The 19,025-nt window shown below is 39.5% G+C and overlaps 1 protein-coding gene across 1 annotated transcript; it reads right to left on the reverse strand.

The window, feature by feature from the left end:
* Positions 1-2,431: 2,431 nt before the first annotated feature.
* Positions 2,432-19,014, reverse strand: LOC145467602 (WD repeat-containing protein 18-like). The gene is made up of 10 exons (XM_081451180.1): positions 18,757-19,014; positions 12,936-13,046; positions 12,063-12,196; positions 11,008-11,167; positions 10,014-10,157; positions 8,855-8,913; positions 8,284-8,408; positions 6,997-7,208; positions 6,020-6,082; positions 2,432-5,343 (listed from the first exon to the last, which is right to left on the reverse strand). The coding sequence occupies exons 1-10, from the start codon at positions 18,958-18,960 to the stop codon at positions 5,170-5,172; spliced, it is 1,386 nt and encodes a 461-aa protein (XP_081307306.1). The 5' UTR covers positions 18,961-19,014; the 3' UTR covers positions 2,432-5,169.
* Positions 19,015-19,025: the final 11 nt, after the last annotated feature.

The raw sequence follows: 19,025 nt of genomic DNA on the forward strand, positions 1-19,025 counted from the left end.
GCGTCTGTTGTTTTACATATGGCGTCTACAATGTAATGTAGTTTCCTCTAACCCTAACTCTCACGTTTCCCGTTGACAAGTTGTGTTACTGTCAGGAGAAATTGGATTTTTATCAAACTTACCGATTCGGAATTTCTTTTTGTGCTCAACCGCCGCTTATGTAAAGCTAAATGTTTTATTGTATCTTGTGGCTCAACCGACTCACTCAGTACCGTCACTTGCTTTACCCAGCCAATCAGCTGACCAGATTCACTGCACCTTTGAAGCGTGTGATGTGTTATGGAGCTTTCTCTTCTTTCCCGCCTCTTTCCTCCTATTATGAGATCCTCGTCGATGACAGAATCTCGTTGGATTGTGTCTAAGTGCGAAAGAAAGAAAACTAAGCACGTTGTGCGGAGTTGAAGCAATAGTTCCGGCATTCCACTTCAATGCGTTCGAACAATAGCACCAGAGCGAAGTTGGGGTGGGTAATTTCATACATTTACTGTATTTTTGTCCACCCTGACCTCGACTTGGCGCTATTGTTTGTTGGAATGCGGGAAAGGTCTATTGAGGCTAGAAGGCTGGACTTCAGATCGATCAAGTGTTGAGGCGTAGAGTCGTGGTCGGGGATATTGTCCTGGGGGGTGGGGGGGGGCGGGTATTGTGCTCCTGAACAACAAAGTCTGTCCCTCACAGAGACTTTCAACGCTAAGCCAGGAGTGTAAATGAGTAAAGGCATCCCATCCAGAGCAAGCAACAAATTTCCTGCTAGCTACAAGCTACGCAAACCAAGATAGTGTATCAACAGGAGCGCGCGAACCCAGCATTTTTCAAGCTGGGGTAGATTGTACCTTTGGGTTGTAGAATCAATGGGGCATATCCCAAAAATGTTTCAATTTGAGAATTGGAACCCAATTAAAACTGCTACACCACCAATACTAAATATAGCTATGCCACAAACGAGAAATGACATTGAGGTAACTGTCTGGAGTGTTTTCTTTCATTCCTGCTATAATCTTCACAATTTATTTCAATTTTTCATTTTTGCTTTCTCGAAAGGAGGGGGCTGGCTAGCAACTCAATCCACCCCCCCCCCCACCCACCAAGTCCGCCCCCGATCAATCAAATAGGAATATAGGGATATGACTCCTGTGGTATATATTGTGGTAGGAAATTTGGCGCCACAAGGGAGGAGGGTTTAGGAGATTTGGAAAAGTTACCTCGAAAAATGGTGGCGCTAAAGGACAACAAGAGACAACAAAGTTCTTTGTAAAGTTCTGGCTCGAAATTAAAATAAAGCCTCGGGACGCATTCTGTTGCGTTTGAAGGTAACTATGGATAGTTTCGTTTGTGAAAATTTAATCTCTCTTTATAATTCAACCAGAATACGTAAACAATACTTGGGACACTGGGGAAGTTCAGAGCGGGAGTTCGAGGGGAATTTTTTCTCACACTTAATAATTAATCCATTAATATGTCCCGGGGGTAGGGGCATTTGATCGCCTGGTACGACCCTAAGGTGGGACATTTTGATCACCGTTTATGACCCAGGGGATGAAAAAAATTTGATCAACTTAAAATTCAAAATGTCAAACGCCTGGGGACTTGCGCGGGGGAATGTTGAAGTTTCGAATTGACTGATGCGTAAAATAAATAAAAATTATGATATTTAGAAAACCATCCCTAGCTGGTTTCATGCGGGGTCCTCTATCCTGGTCGAATTGGAATTTGGAGATGTTCGTTTTTGTAGAGGGAGGAAAACCGGAGAATCCGTAGAAAGACCCTCAGAGCAAGGCGAGAACCAACAAGAACCCAACCCACATACGGAACCGGGCTGGAATCTAACCAGGGCCACACTGGGAAGAGGCGAGCGCTCTCACCATTGCGCCATCCCTCTTCTCCTAAAGTGCCGTATTTGACAGCCTCAGCTCCGGACTCATGAAGACATACCTAGAAAAGAACTGACGCTACCTCCCCATCTCCTACCCGGTTTGTAGGAGATATGAGTCAAAGTGTTGGCTCTGCTGCGAATTGGAGGTAGGACTTTAATTTCCTTGATTTTGGGCGCGGCGGGTTCATCTTCCCTCACTGCCTTTCTGAAATCACCTTCCGCCGGTTTCGCTTTGTGAGAATTCTGTTCATCTTGCTGTCTTGCTCTCCTCCATCGCGTCCTGGTCTTAACTGAAGCTAAGCAAGGCCCAAATGCATCTTTATAACGCGCAGCTTTGTCGCAAGAACAAGTGATTCCCATTTCGATCAAAAACATTACAACGCACGTAAAACGTAAACAAACAGGTGATGTCACACTAATGAGTTAAAGGACCCTTGACGTCATATTCATCTTAAAAGAAAATTTTGTGTTTTCTTTACCACTAAAAGCGGCCAAGGATTTAGATCAGATTTAACATAAAAGCTATTAACATATAAATCTCCCACAGAAGTTGTGTACCTCAGCTAGGTTTAGTCAAGTAAAAAACGACCTCTGTGATGACGCATTTCGTTGTCGATAAGAGTACAGACAACGCTAAACCACATTTCATTTGTTAATTAGCCTACACTGGATCACGAAAAGCAATGGTGAAAAACTTTCGTCGAGTTGGTGCAAATTTGATATCGACCTATGTGAATGGAAGTCAATGCATGCGTCTGGCCAAAAGAGGTTTCACGTCAGTGTCTGTAAAAGATACATCATCGTTTCCCGTTCTTTCGTTGTAGAGAATAGCATCTCAGATTCCAAACCATACAAGAGCAGTCTATTTACTATAAACTCTGTGTTTATGAAGTCATTTTTCATTCACAATGCAACTAAGATGCGCACGTGCGTGTCAATTAACAAATTGACGTCAGTTTTTCATACGTCTGCTTTATTGGTCATTGTTAACGTCATTCCACTGAAATAGAACCTGCATTGAGATTGTTGTCAAACTTTGCCTATTGACTGTTTTTATTGTAGGAACTTAAATTTGGAAATAAAAATGAGGGGTCCCCATGTTCGTTTCGAAGCAACAGCACCTTGTTTATACCATATAAATCCTTACAATACCACCATGATTATAGTCACGATTACTTGCTAAATTCACGTTTCCGACGATTGTTTCTTGCTCAACACTGAGAATTGGCTCATATTTATTTTACGTAGAGAAATTTATTACTCAATTCAACACAACAGAAAAAAATGATAGGTCACCGTACTCGTTTTCGAGAAGATGACGATTTACCTCTATGGCGAGGTCCAGCCGCAAAGAAAAAGCCGTCAATTTTTAATACGCGCGCGCTAATCACGCGTGAAATTATGCGCAGTAGGGATGCGCAATGCAATACTGGGGAATGACCTTAATAGGGAGTTTATTTACAGGACGCAACGCCGAGGACAACGTCGATTAAAAAATGATTTTATATTTTACGTACGAATCTCGCGATGGTCTAAAGTCATTTTCCTTTGTTTCTTAGTTTCAAAACCATCACGAAATTGGATCTCGGACAGGGCAAAACATCTGAAATCAAAATAAAAAAAATTAGCTGTCGTGGTTCACGTTCTCTGTACAACGCAGGAGTTGGTCATTTCACGTTGTTTTGTAGAGGACGGCAAAGAAATGTACCAAGAGTTTTAACGCACGTGCACAGCCATTGTTCTGCTCATTAAACATTTTGTTGAGCGACGTTCCCGTCGCCGTTGCCGTCGTGGTTTTCTTAAACTCCCTATTATTGCTCATGAATTTCGTCATAACATTGTCAAAGTAGCTTTGGATCAACAAACTACTTTGACAATGTTAATAACAATGTCAATAACAGGACAGGCACATAAGAAACTGACGTCAATTTGTTTTTTTTTGTAAGAAAAAAAAGGCAGAAGGGACAAAATTAACCTCGCATAATTTAGAAATTCATGTGTCTGTCCGCTTAGTGACAATGAAAATTAGCCAGCGAGCGCGCAAGAATTTCTGCAGTTATTGTAAAATTACCGTTCGCTCACAAGGCCTTCTCTAACAGATTATCCCGACTAACCTCCGTCTACGAAATTAATTTATCGCCTGCCTTTACGATTGCAAAAAATGCAGTTTTCTACTCAAATAGCTTACAAAAATGCTCCAGCAAGTTCCACTGATCGCGAAGCACCTTGAAATTATATTATTTTATTTTGTTCAACCATGCACTTTAAAAATAACGCAAGGCACGAAGTTGTTGTTACATTGTTGTTGCTTTTCGTTTTTGTCAGTTGTATCATTCCTTTCATTAAAACTGCGCACCACTCTGCTAATTTTTCAAAACTCATGCTATGGTGCCAGATCAGCTTGCAAAGTGAGTGGTAATTTATTCTCCTCTTAGAAGAGTTAAGTCGTGAAACGCGAGATAATCACGCGTATGGCGTTTAAATTGGGCGTTTTGTAGTGTGCAAAACGGTAAGGCGTGGCGTGGCGATATATGATCTGGTATAGTTTATAGCGCTTGGTTCGTGATGAGGACGATGACTTTGTCTTAACTGTAGCGTGAAGTGTGTCGCTTGTAGCGAGTAGTTAGGGACAAGTACCATACATTGCATAGTGTGATGTCGAACTTTTAAGGCAGGGGTGCGTCCTATCAGTTTATTTTCCCTTTCCATTGAATGGTGCAGACAACAAAATGTCGCCAAGTTGGACAGACCTTTTGAGGGAAGAAATACCATGTTCGTCTGTTACCCGCGTTGGGATGAAATAACTTCCTTTGTTATATAGCTGGTGTTGTTCCCGCTACAGCGCGCCCATTCATTGGCTAGTTCATGGTCACATGACATCTAACAATGAAACTGTTTACTGCCAAATGTCATGAGCGGGCAACATTGCGAAAACTATGACGTCAAACGGGAAACAGTTCACTGTTGCCCGCGAAATGTTGACCGCTGTTGTACGTCATTTGTCAATAAAGTGATTACTTGTTTTCCACAGGTTTGACCCATTTGTTTTGCTATATAACAAATCACTTAATGACTGGTCCCTTGGGGAACAGTAAATTCTGTTTCCCTTGAATCTCAATGTTTCCCTCGACTTCGTCTCGGGAGACATTGAGATTCTCGGGAAACAAAATTCACTGTTCTCCTCGGGACCAGTCATTAAGTGTCACATGATAATGTGGACAAACCCCGAGGAAGGGCGAATAGCCGTAGCCACGACGAGACACAAAAAGGCCTGGATTCCCCTTTAAAAATTTTTGTTACGTCGCATCTTTCTCAGTGGCCTGATGCACTTCTTTCATTAATTCTTCCACAGCAAATTTGTAAAAGTTTCTGTTCACTCGTTTCACGTTTTCTAATTCTTCTTCAAGTTCCTGCCGTGAGAGCTGTCGCTTTTTTCCTGTCGCAGTTCCCTGCTCTTCAAGCTTTGTCACCTGGATGCGAAAAGAAACTAGCATTAGCACGCTATGCGGACCTGTTAGCTTGTATTCTGTAGCCGAAACGAGTACGTACAGTTTACGGTAAATCACCGCAAAAAGAAAGGAACACTTTCCGATTGATTGTCCAAGCGAAAATGACGAGCAGTCGACAATCGTCATGGCTGAATATTGGACAGTGGCATCCCATTTGGAGGGACCACTAGTTCCGGAAGGGACGTTGCTTCTGTTCTGGGAAAGAAAGCGTTACAGAATAACCCATTCATGGTTTCTGACGCCATCTTACTTGGGTGACTAACACGGCACAAATTATGTAGTAAATACAAGAAAAATGTGGAGAATCTCACGTCACGCAAAATTTGAGTTCTAAAATATTTATGAATTAAAAACTAAAGAAACCAGCTAGGTAAAATAATTTACTGATCAAATTTGAGGGAGATAGCCCCGCTAGAAAAACCACAATTAAGGTTTTCATTTTTCCATACATTTTTTTCTGTAAACGGAGTCGCAATTTGTGGGAAAATTTAGAGACATTTGTACCAGAAATATAAAGGGCAATTCCTCGCCTCACAGCAAATCTTCAGACACTCAAGTTATTGGGCATCGAACTTTTAATTTTTCCATACTTTTATTGTAATTTTGGTCGTGTTTGTCCACCAAGCAGATCACTTACCTCGCTTAGAATTGGTCGGGCCATTGCTTCACAGCTCTTCTCCATACGCTCTAAGCTACTTTCCTGTTGAGAAAACAAAACAGTATACGTCTTTTAAATACAGCGGCAACTGTAAACAGTCGATCTAGTGAAACGCGGAAGAATTACGATTCCTCTAGGGGGGTTCGGGGGATTCAGTCGAACCCCCTAATTAAAAAAAAATGAGATATTTAACACACTAGCTTGGCCTCAAAATGCCAGAAATCCCATTTCCGAGGACGTCAACTGATTTTAAAAATTTTTCGGAGGATGCCTCGGACCCCCATACAGAGGAACGCCTTAGGCGGTCCGTATCACGAACCTCTTCTCCAAAATCCTGCATCCACCCAGGCGATCAACATAAAAATTCACCTTACAACAGCAATACACTGTCTATCAGACAGGTGAGGAGAACAATCAAAATCATCAACTAGGAAACAGTTTTGATGTACCACTAAATTCTCTAAACTAACATTACGTGGAATAAATGACATTCGCTGAGGAGAATTACATTACTTGCAAAACATTTCGGACGATTTTTATTTCGGACCAAAAAAAGTGTCCGAAAATAAAACCGTCCGAAATTGTTAGTGTCCGAAATAATTATAGTACAGTATTAAACTTTTAAGTAGCTTCAAAACTCTTAGTTTCCTTTTTGGAAGGAATTCTTGTTGACACACTTCCTTGGGATACGTAACGGAATGATAAATTTGATTGTGCTATTTTCTCGTTAGTGTTTCTGTAAAGCCTTAAGGGTGCAATTAAACTATCATTTTCACAGCTGTTGTTTTAGTCTAATTCCTGAATTTCACGAGTAAACTTACTTTAACTATGTTTCAGCAAAGTATCCGAAATGTTTGTTCAAAATTTGTCCGAAATCAGATAAAAAAAGTGTCCGAAAATTAAGCGTTCGAAATTGTTTGCAAGTAATGTAATATTATCTTGGAACTGAACCATACCTCACTTAATTTTCCTTTCAGCGTAAGACGAATGCTGTCCGAGTTAGAATCCCCTTCGGCTGTTCCTGAATGACCACTCACGTGCTTTTCACGTGATAGGTTCGGTACGTGCACGTGTCTTTTGAACGGCTGGATTGGAAGGAGGGAGGACTTCGGAGGCGGGTTGTCGAGGTACAGAGGTTTTTTAATAATCTGAGAGTTCGTCACCGCACCTATGAAAAATTTAATCAAATCAGCAAAAGATTTAAAAGTGAACAAACAGGGTTTGAAACTTCTTTTAATAGATTAACTGGCTATCACTATGCCCGAGAATAACACATAGTAACCAACTAGACAAAACTGAAGAAAACTAAAGCCTAAGCGTACAGGGCTACAGAAACATGCAACGAGTAACAAGCGCGGGAAAACATGTAACGCACGGTGAGCTTATTACAATAACAGGTATATACGTACTATATCAAACAGGAGAGACAGTGTTTCATGTGGATATCCAAACACCGAGAAGAGAGTTGAAAATACCACGCGTAGCGGAATATTTTTGACGAAATTCGAGTTGTTTGGATAGCCGACGAAACACTGTCTCGAGTGTTTGATATATCTTCTCAATCGAAACAAAAAATAACGAGTAAACGGAGAAGTAAAATCGTCAAAATCTATGCTAATTAAGACCGGGTATCCAAACCTTCTTCACGGTTGTGATTTTCTTTGCTTTAACTTGATGAATTATTAATAAGTTTGAGAAGTAATATATCAAGCGCAGGAAAACATGTGTGCACGGCAGGCGTGCAAGGGTTTATCCCTTTCACCTTGACCAAAGGCCATTTATAAATTAGTTTACAACGCAGGTTTTTAGTCGCTTCTAGGTTGAGAGTTTGTTCGCTATCACTGACTCATCCTCAGGCTCCGTCCACAGTACAGTTGAAGAATTTGAAAACGGAGGTTTCGCTCTGAAAACGCATCAGAGGTTTTCCGTCCACACTACGCCGGGACGGGAGGAATTTAAAAACGCAAAAATCGCCGGTCATTTTGCATGTGTGTTTGAGGAACATGCCATCGTTTTCGAAAAGCTCCGTTTTTAAAATATTTTCCGTCCACATGAAAACGAAAAGCCGGCGTTTTCAACTTCCTCCAGTTTGAAGCGCTGAGAGTTTTAGAACAGTTCCGTTTTCGTGACAGATTAGTGTGCACGATAGGCCCAACCGTAGAAATAAAGATGCGTGTTCAAATTTCTCCGGCGTAGCGTGGACGCTGCTTAAAAATGGCTAGGTGTCCATCGAACTAACGTACCTTTGTGATTCACCACTCTCAGGCATTGTCTGCTGTGAACATGCCAAACACGAGCGCTTTGATCTTCTGAACCAGACAACAATAATGTACCGTCCATAGAAACCGCTAGGCTGTTAACTTGTTTACTAAAAAGATAAAAAATTTACAGTAAAATGTGCCAAAGGAAAAGTCTGCCCTCGAGCCAAATGGCCCATCAGGCCGAAGTCTGTAGCATGAAGCAACCAAGACTATTTCTACTCCCCCCTGGATAGGATGCTAGTCCATCGCAGGGTTACCCCCTGTATTAAGTTCGCCGGTACCCATTTATACACCTGGGTGGAGAGAGGCACTGTGAGAGTAAAATGTCTTGCCCAAGAACACAACACAATGTCTCCGACCAGGGCTCAAACCTGGACCGCTCGATCCAGAGTCGAACGCACTGATCATGAGAGCACCGCGCCACCACACAAAAAGTGTGGCAAAACAAGTTATTAATTTGTCATGCAGTGATTTCATTAGCCCAAAGAGGAAGGGTCATGTTAGACAAATGAGACTGAATGGAACGCAACAGTGTTACGAGAAAAATAGTTACCTGTGACCATTAAAGATAAGAGCCTTCTCTTTCTCCATGTGAATGTTATTCTTCATACCCTAACCGGTAAAAACAACAGTTGTTTATAAAATTAAATATGGCCTTAGTAAATTGTCTTTTTTCTCCTCTCACACTCAGTTATGCAGGAATTCCTCATGATCACCCCCTCGAAAAAGTCTGACATTCCACATGAACAATTCAATACTGATTACATTAACTACTTGATCTACCAAGATCCACGAGTGTCTTTAATTGGTAGTTTCTTGGTTTTCGGTTTCACTACACAAGTTATTGAACCAACCAGAGATGTTACACGGATCTCTGTAGAGCTGCTGTATGTCATCAGTATGGAATGATTAAGGATGCTGAAGCATTCACAGCCACACTAGACTGCTTCCCAAACAAGGACGATTTCCTCTATCAAGAATTTTGTGACATATGGGGATGCACCATACGCTAACCTTCACTAAGTTGGCTACAGTATGGACTCTAACCATGTGCTTATGCCTGCACTAATGCTAATGTTACTGTTGAAAACCAGGCTGTGTTACAGTCACTTCATTTGAAATTTTGTCAAACATTGTGTAGTTCCTAACATCTGACCTCAACTTACAAAATACATTCAATGCTGCCGTGCATCTGTTCAGTAATAGATCACAGATAACGTCAAAATGTGGTAAGAACCAAAAATCGACAGACGAGCCATTAGTCAAGTGTGTCACTGATGTTTTTACCACATTTTGACGTCTTCTGTGATCTATTAAACAATTACATTATGAGCTCGAGATTTCCATCGCGTGATAGTTGACGAGGACGCAGCCCGAGTCAACTATCACGCATAGAAATCGAGAGCGAATAATCTAATTGTTCTAGTATAAATTTACTAGTCGTTCAAAGCTGTATCTAAATCCTCTTCACAGACACTTCGAAAACACCAAGAAGCGGCCGTCATTTTGTTAACAAGGGTACACTGCTACGCTACTCACTTTCTATCACAGAATAGATAGCGAGTAGCGTAACCAATTAGACAACGGCATTCATGATAGAACGTTAGTGGATTTATACTAATACTGAACAGAGGTATGGCAACATGGAATAGATCTCTCTTGAACAGTCCCGGTAAGCACAGCATTTGTAACAACAATATTGAGGCACTTACGCGTCTAAAAAGTTCCACTTGATATATACTGCCATCTGTACATCCAGCGAAAAAGCTCTGTTCTGCAGCATCCATTACCACAGCAGTGACTCCAATATCAAACACAATCGAACATAAAAGTTCCCCAGAACTCAAATCATACAGCTAGAGGGAAGTAAAAGTTCTCAAGGTGAGTTGACAAAAAAAACAGTCACAGGTCACACTCTTTGTAAAACTTTTCCTTATTGTTAACTGCAAACTAAGATTGGCAAAAGAAATTTACTTCCCTTGTGTCTTTCTTAAATTTGAATCTGTAAAATATGGGTTTTCAGAACATTTTGTACAGTGCCATCCAAACATATGCCACTGGCACAATTTAGGGAGAAGGGGGCTTCCTCTATGAAACAAACAAGGTTGTTGATCAAATCATTAACCATGATAGCTGTTCCTGTATTGCTTTTAAACCATGCCCACGGCTTTTTACAGTTTCCCTTGTCTACACATGCCTCGTTGTCATAATATAATCCCATGCTTGCTCATGGTCTTTTGTCTTGTTCAGTATTGTGACATTTAACCTGGAGTCCGTCTCAATTTATTGGCGAAGGGTCGCAAATGCCTGTTTTGGCACAGGGCTGTCATTAAGGGATGTAACCCGTAACACCTGTTTCGGCTGAGTATGCTTGATTTTCCTTGATGCTACGGGTGAAACTGCCTGTTGTCGATAGAATTCAACCACAGAGTAACAAGTTTGTTACGGAGAACGAGGCTACAGGTGACTTAAAACTTAATGACAGCCCAGTGGCACCACTTGATAGAGGTGTTGAACTTGAATTAAAGTAAACTGGATAATAACATACTTGTTACTGACCAAACACAAGGTTCAGATACCCACAATAAGAGATATTGCCCGAGCATAAAATCAAGGCAAAAAGAAAACAAAGGCAACCATGAAGACAAGCTGGATATTGGCCAAGTACTTTCTTGCTAACATTTGGTACCCTCTCTACACCAGTACCTTGCAAGTTTGATCAAGAGATGAAGTGATCACATGAGCTCTCATGCCTCCATGGCCACAGTGAATGTCCATGACTGGGAGGGCGTGTTCAGACCAAGTGTACCGAGGAGACGGACTTGACTCAAATGTTCCTAAGCTGCTTGATGAAAAGGACAAAACCCTGGAATACAAACAAAATCAAACAATAATAATAAATTTTTCTGTCTGTACATGTCAAGCCAAAAAGAATAAAAAGAACCTGAGCAGACATTTCTAAAGATTGTCACACCTAGAGTAGTTTACACTTTTTTCAGCTCTAAGGTTGAAATACATCACCGCTTATTCTGTACATGTATGTATATTATTATTCGGTTCAGAAATGGGGGAGCACTGTTGCAAACTTCTGAAAGTCTACTTTGTGATAATCATCCTTAATTTCTGTGTTAAAGGGACGCTTTCACACATGTTGGACTATGCACCATTTAGCTATAGTGGCACCATTCTTTGGAACAGCCTTCCTTGTGACGTTAGGGAAACAGAGTCCCTTGGGCAATTCAGCGCATAAGGCATGGCATTCCAGGAAAGCATCTTTTTATTTTATTCTTAATTTACATTAAATTAGGTTTAGATTAGTTATTTATAAATTGTTTTTTAAAGATGAATATATTGTTGTAGGTCAAAATGAGATTCAGGTTAAAATGATTTTAAACTAGTTTTTCTCAATTTCCTTTGTTTTCTAACCCTAATTATTCATGACCTGACCATGAATAATTAGGGTTAGAAGACAAAAGAAATTGAGAAAACTCGTTTAAAATCATTTTAACCTGAATTTCATTTTAACCTTAAACATATACATCCATCCATCCAGTTCCTTCAATATGATTTCCTATACCTTAATATTGTCATCCACAGTTCTTCTATATATATATATGATGGTTCTGGAAATTTTACAGTACATCTTGACAGTAATGTGCCTGTATATCTGTCTTAGTTAATTAAATTATTAATGATTCCCTTAATTCCAAAAGTCCATCTCCTTGCCTGAGAAATGAATATAGAGTTAACTTATGGGTTACCTTGCCATTTTCCATACCATGACTAAGTTATCATTACCACATGACAGAAAATGAGATCCATCGTCAGTGAACTTTAGGCATGAGACACACTGGAAATGTCGTGACAACAGTGCTAATAAATTGCCACTTGCAACCTTTTGAGAAAGATAACATCAAAATTTAACTTGACATTGTAACAACACAGTAAATAGTATGTGGCCATTCAAATGAAAGTTATTGAGCAGAACCTTCATATGATACTGTTTATTGTGCTGTACAAGATGGTTCTAACTTTTAAGTTTGTGGATTAAACCCTAGTGTGTGACCATTCAAATGAAAGCTATTGAGCAGTACTTTCATTTATTATTATACATTGAACTTACAATCTCTTTTCTGATTGGCCGAAAGCACACAGTGAATTTTCAAAATCAGCACCTGTGATGTCATATCTGCAGATTATACAATAATCATGTCAAGGACACTCAAGGTCACAGGTAATCACATCAAGTTCGTGTGCTTTGCTTTGTGACGGCTTGCCGTCAGTGAAGAAGCAAAAACATGACTTCCATGTTTTTCGTTCAATGTATAACAGAACAATTATTAGATTTGGGTTTTGTGATATCCAGAATAATCAAGGTCTCGGTAAGGATTATCAGCCTCAGCCTCAGCCTTCGGCTTGGGCTGATAACCCCTACCTCGACCTTGATTATTCTGGATATCACAAAAACCTCATCCAATAATTGTTTAAAAGCTGTACATGAATAGGTTAAAGTCACTGGATGAAACTTTAATGAGTAACCAATCAGAGGAGAGCTGCTGAACAGCACCTTCATTTGGCAGTGCTTGTTTAAATGATAATTTAGGAATTAACTGTTTAATGTAGATTTAACCAACCTGCCAGATGTAAATTTTTTCTCCACATGCCACTACACAGTAAACACCGTCAGGGGAACTTGTCATGGCCGTCACTTTTCCTGGACAGATTAATTTGGTGAGAACGGTCTCCTAAAATGAAATGAAAGAAATGATGATCTATTTCAGTTTTTAACTAAAATGTAAAACTTTAAATTTAACTTGACATAAAAATTGATCTGTCATCATCTTCATCCATTGTTGCGTCAAAAGTAGATTGCGTGCAATTTTAGATTGAAGACAACATGCATTTAAATGATTAACTTTATTCACAGTTTCTTTATCCTGGGCTGTCACAAGTAGGAGCCTGCTAGCAAAAATCCTCATCTACTTCTGATTTTGAACTCTGTCAAATACCCAGCACGCCAGGGGGGGGGAGGGACTCCCGTATGAAAACATTTGGGATGCTCGTCATCTCACTTAGGAGTATAAATCAAGGATTCTGGTCTCAATTAGGGCATTCATGTCAAAATGCCATCAATTTTAGCTGCCAAAGTATCTTTTAGGGTGCACTTGAAAAAATAAACAGGATAAGCTCCAGCCTAATGAGCCACTTGGCTCATATGTAGACTTTACCTACCTATCGGAAGAAATAATTATTTCTATTTATTTATTACAAAAATGCTCTTATTTCCTTTTTAAGGCTAGCGCCAGTCTCTCGAGTCGTTCTACTTGCATGGGTTCCCTTCCCGAACAGCAGCTGGTAATCAAGCCTATTCTGTTTCAATTGATATCTTTAAGGGGTTAAATAAAGCTCAAGCCATGCCTAGATTGGTCTCCTTTAGGGTTTAATTCAAATTTTCCAAGAGCATCCCCAACCTTTTCATTTAAGAGCTCCCACCCCACCAGGCCAGCACGACTACTCTATTCTTCTGATGCAGTAGAAAAGATAGCAAAATCAACATCTCACTCTAGCTATAAAGCCACCTGCGTCAAAACTTTGTGGCAATCTTAATCCTGCTTTTGCTTTTTTAGAACAGGGTGTATAACTCCAGAGATGCCAACCTAAAAAATTAACTATCAATTGCAAATTTTACCTTCATGACCTTAAACAATGTTGTTCAAAGTTGCCACCGTTTCAACCACAAAAATTTGTCAAATACCCAAAAGGGTTTCTAACAAAAACACCAAAGTTGGCCAAAATATGTCTAAAAAAATTAATGTATTTTATGGGCTTTTCTTTGTATCATCCGGGAGACTTAGTGAAATGTACAGGAGAACAGGAGATTCATTCTGCATCCAGGAGAGTTGGCATGGATGCATCCCAGGCAGCAAGTATCATACAGAATTGGTGGGGACGACTATCATTCCTTCTGGGGGGTCAAAGTTTGTGTTTAGTAATGGTTGGTTTGCAGTGTCACGCCATCAAAAATAAAAATCGTAACCATTCAATAAATTAAGTCAAGAAGCTGGGATATGAAAGATGATTGATACATAAACAACCCTCATCAAGATTTAGGTCTCTGCAGTTTTTCATTTGTGCATTATTCAGAAAAGTGTTTCATTCAAATTTATAGAGCTTTGTATGGAGTCACCATGTTTGTACCCCTTGGAGGGACACAAACATGGCGGCCGAAAAGTAACAGTAACATCTGTCATTAAGTTTTGCCATGAAAATGAAATGAAAAGTTATTACTCTAGAGCTCCAACACATTGAAATTAATACTTCTTCTAGAGCAAGAACTGTTTAGTTAGCAAAGACTTGAGCAATAACTCATCTTTTGACCTACTCAAGACCCTTATCAGGTCACCATTTTAATGTCACACCACAGACTGACCACTCTATGTGTGCGTGGTTAATAATTTTTTATATGAAACAAACAGAATCTATAAGGGTTATAAATAAAGTTCTGAAAATTGCATATCTAAATTACATCTCGGTCTGAATATCCCAATCAAGTTAAATGAAACGTTAATCGACTCGTGTGCTGTTTTTTTGCCTTCCTGGGCCGTCTGATGCATCTTTTTACAAAATTAATTTTGGCTGGAGACCAGTAAGCCAAGAGAGGGAGACAAGGCTTGCAACTTGGTGGCTGCCAGCTGAAACCTCCTCCACGTCGAGCTGGAATTAATGCCAAAATACTGAAAATCTCACCCGAATGGCAACGGTTGTTGATCGATGAGATTTTTCTCTGTCTCTTTGCCGAATTTGAGCTTTATCCCTCCAATATTATCCAAGAAAATTGATGCTAAAATCACGAAAACAACTTTCTCAATATGATCGGTGCCAAACTTAATGACCAAAGGAACTCAAGGCATGCAGGCCATTTCAAATCTACCAATCAGCGATTGGCATACCACAGCAGCCCACTGTGAGATCATATGACCCTGACAGGCCACAGGTCACTTTGACATTTTAGCCACCAGCAAAATGAGTCAATTTGAAATGGCTGTTTGACTCTTAAGTTGTTAGCCAGGCAGCTTTTAATACACAATTTCAGAAGTAAAAGAAAGTTTTAAACTTTTACATCCTAAAAAAGTTAAGAACACTTGGCTATAAAACACAAAGCAATTTAGCAGTGAAAACAACTTTAAATTTTAGCAAGCCGTACAGTAGGATACAGCATGCTAAATTGACCAATCACAGTGCATGTACTAACTGAGAGACATAATAAAGGTTTTTACAACATCTGTTGTTTTGTTATGTTAGTGAATGCAGTTTGATTTTTTATTTTTAGTCAAGCTAAAAGGGCCAAAGAATAAGAGTTCCTAATACCCTAATACCCTAATCCATCAATTCACAAATCCACCAATACTCTAATACCCTAATGCCCTCACACCCTAATACCCTAATACACCAATCCACCAATCCAAAAATACTCTGACCCCCTAATGTCCTAATACCCTAATACCCTTATATCCTAAAACCCAAATACCCGTATACCCTAATACCCTAATACCCTAAAGCCCTAATAACCTAATACCCCAATACCCTAATACCCTAATACCCCAATACCCTAATACCCTAATACTCTAATCCACCAATCCACTAATACTTTAATACCCTAATACCCTAATACCCCAATACCCTAACAAATTAATACCCTAATACACTAATACACCAATCCAACAATCCACTAATACCCTTATATCCTAAAACCCCGATACACTTATACCCTAATATCCTCATACCCCAATACCCTGATGCCCTAATCCACCAATCCACCAATCAACCAATACTCTAATACCCTAATACCCCAATACCCTAATACCCTAATACCCTAATACCCAATACCCTAATACCCAATACCCTATGGCCTAACACCCTTATACCCCAATACCCTAAGACCCTTGTACCCTAATACCTTAATACCACAATACCCTTATACCCCAATACCCTTATACCCTAATACCCCAATACCCTTATACCTTAATACCCCAATACCCTTATACCCTAATACCCCAATACCCTTATACCTTAATACCCTTACACCCTAATACCCTTATACCTTAATACATTTATATCCTAATACCCTAATACCCAAATGCCTTTATACCAATACCCTTATACCCTAATACATTAATACCCATTACCCTAATACCCTAATACCCTAACACCCTAATACCCTAATACCCTAATAACTTAATATTCTATTACCCTAATACCCTTATGCCCTAATACCCTAATACCAGAATACCTTAATACCCTAATATCATAATACCCTAATGCCCTAATATACCAATCCACCAATTCACCAATCCTCCAATTCACCAATAATCTATTACCCTAACGTCCTAATACCCTACTACCAAAATACCCTTATACCCTAATACCCCAATACACTAATACACCAATCCACCAATACTGTAATACCCTAATACCCCAATTCCCTGATACACCAATACCCTTATTTCCTGGAACCCCAATACCATGATACCCTAATACCCTAATCCACCAATAACATAATACCCTAACGCCCTAATACCCTAATACCCCAATACCCTAATAACCTAATACCCCAATACCCTAATACACCAATCCACCAATACCCTAATACCCTAACACCCTAATACCCTAATATCCCAATACTCCAATACCCTAATACCCCAATAGCTAATGCACCAATCCACAAATACCATAATACCCCAATACCCCAGTACCCAAATACCACAATACCCTAATACCCTAATATCCTTATACCCTAATACACTAATACCATAATTCCCTAATACCCCAATACCCCAGTACCCCAATACCCCAATACCCCAATACTCTAATACCCTAATACCCCAATACCCTAATACCCTATAGGGTAAAAACCTTGATTTGAGAACTTAATGTTTCATATGCTTCTACATACATCATCAGAAGTCTAAATGGTTAGCTGCATTACAATAAATTTAAATGAGAAAACTAGTACCTAATAAGGAAAACTGGTACGTAATAAGTAAAGAAATGTCAATAGATATAAATGAAAATAAACAGACTTAAAATCTGTGGGGAAAAAAAAACATATAAATGGCTAGTAGAGAAGGAGTTTCTCATTGCCAACAGTTTCATTAAGTGCTGGTTGCAAATCACAAATCATTATTGTTTCTTTAATTTTACAATGCACATCAGATCATCTGGTGGCTAAAATGTCAAAGTGATCCCATTTTATCCAGTAGCCTGTCAGGGTCATATAGTCTGCCACGGCAGAAACCTGGTTAGTACTTGTCAACGCTTTAAAATGTTCTGTTTTCCTGTCATGCAACCGACGTTCTGTTTTTCCAATGTAAAAGGCATTACAAAAAGATACTTCAGACAGTCCAGGGAAGGGAAAAGCATCACACGAGTCGATTAACATTTCATTTAACTTTATTGGGATATTCAGACCGAGATGTAATTTAGATATGCAATTTTCAGAGCTTTATTCATAACCCTCATAGATTCCGTTTGTTTTATATACACAATTATTAACAATGAATACATGGAATGGTCCGCCTGTGGTCACACAACGCATAAACTTGGAAATTCAGACGTGCCTTATTACATAATGAGGACCCTGTCAGACTTAAGCGTTGCAAAATGTAAAGTTATAAGAGGGTCTAACATCTGATGAAACTACATTGTAAAACTTCAGAAGGATTGGTAATTTCTTATTTTGGAAAATGATGATGTCACATGAAAACTGGTAATACTTAGTGTATTTGAACTATAAATGGCGGCCACGTCCCCATACTTTTTAAGATATTATGCCTGAAAAAGTATTACAGGAACTTCTAATCAATGAATAAGATATTTAAAACTATTGTCTTTATTGATATTAGACAAAAGCATTAGTCACTGCTATTTCAATATCACCCACTTCTTCCTGGGGTTGAACCCTATGCACTGCCCAGAAAATTATACAGGGGAATTGCATAGGATAAGGGAAAATTCAGGGAATAGTAAAAAATTCATAGGAATAGCAAAAGGGGATTTTGTAAAGCCATAGCTGGGAATTAAGGGGGAAATATCTGCCAAGGAACTGGTAGCTAGGGGGACTTTCCCTTGTACAATTTATCCCTACCCCCGCGAAAAGTCATTAAGAAATAATAATGGCTTCAACCTCTAATATCAGGGGGAAGGCAAAAGCCATTGAAATTTTAATTATGTTTGAGAAATGATGCCACTAGGGGGCTAGAAATAAATTTGAGGGAAACATACGAAACCCTTTCAGAAACCCCCGAGGGAGATCCCCTCCCCTAGCTAGGGGGTGCAAACACTTTGTCAAATTGTAAATATATCCCCCTAAAATTCGATTTCTATTGAAAAGTTCACTATCGATACCTTCTCCAATCCACTAGTTTATAAACTATGTATCTGTCTTAATTATTGTACCTTTGCCATGTTCCACACGTGTATGACCGGCTTATTCAACTGTGATGCCAGGACGTAATCATTTCCAAGCAAGCAAACACATCGACACGGACAGCCACCTCCTTTGTAAGCTTTCAGTTGCATACCTGAGTTTATATCCCACAAAGATACGCAGAAATTATCGCCACTAGCTTCCGTGGACAACGCGACTTCGAAGTTCGCCATTTTGGTTTTATTCTCTTCGAGCCGGCAGTCATTTTAATCTGATCAGCGGTAATTTTACTCGGTCC

This window comes from Orbicella franksi, chromosome 14 (assembly GCF_964199315.1).
Source record: "Orbicella franksi chromosome 14, jaOrbFran1.1, whole genome shotgun sequence".
Taxonomy (NCBI): domain Eukaryota; kingdom Metazoa; phylum Cnidaria; class Anthozoa; order Scleractinia; family Merulinidae; genus Orbicella; species Orbicella franksi.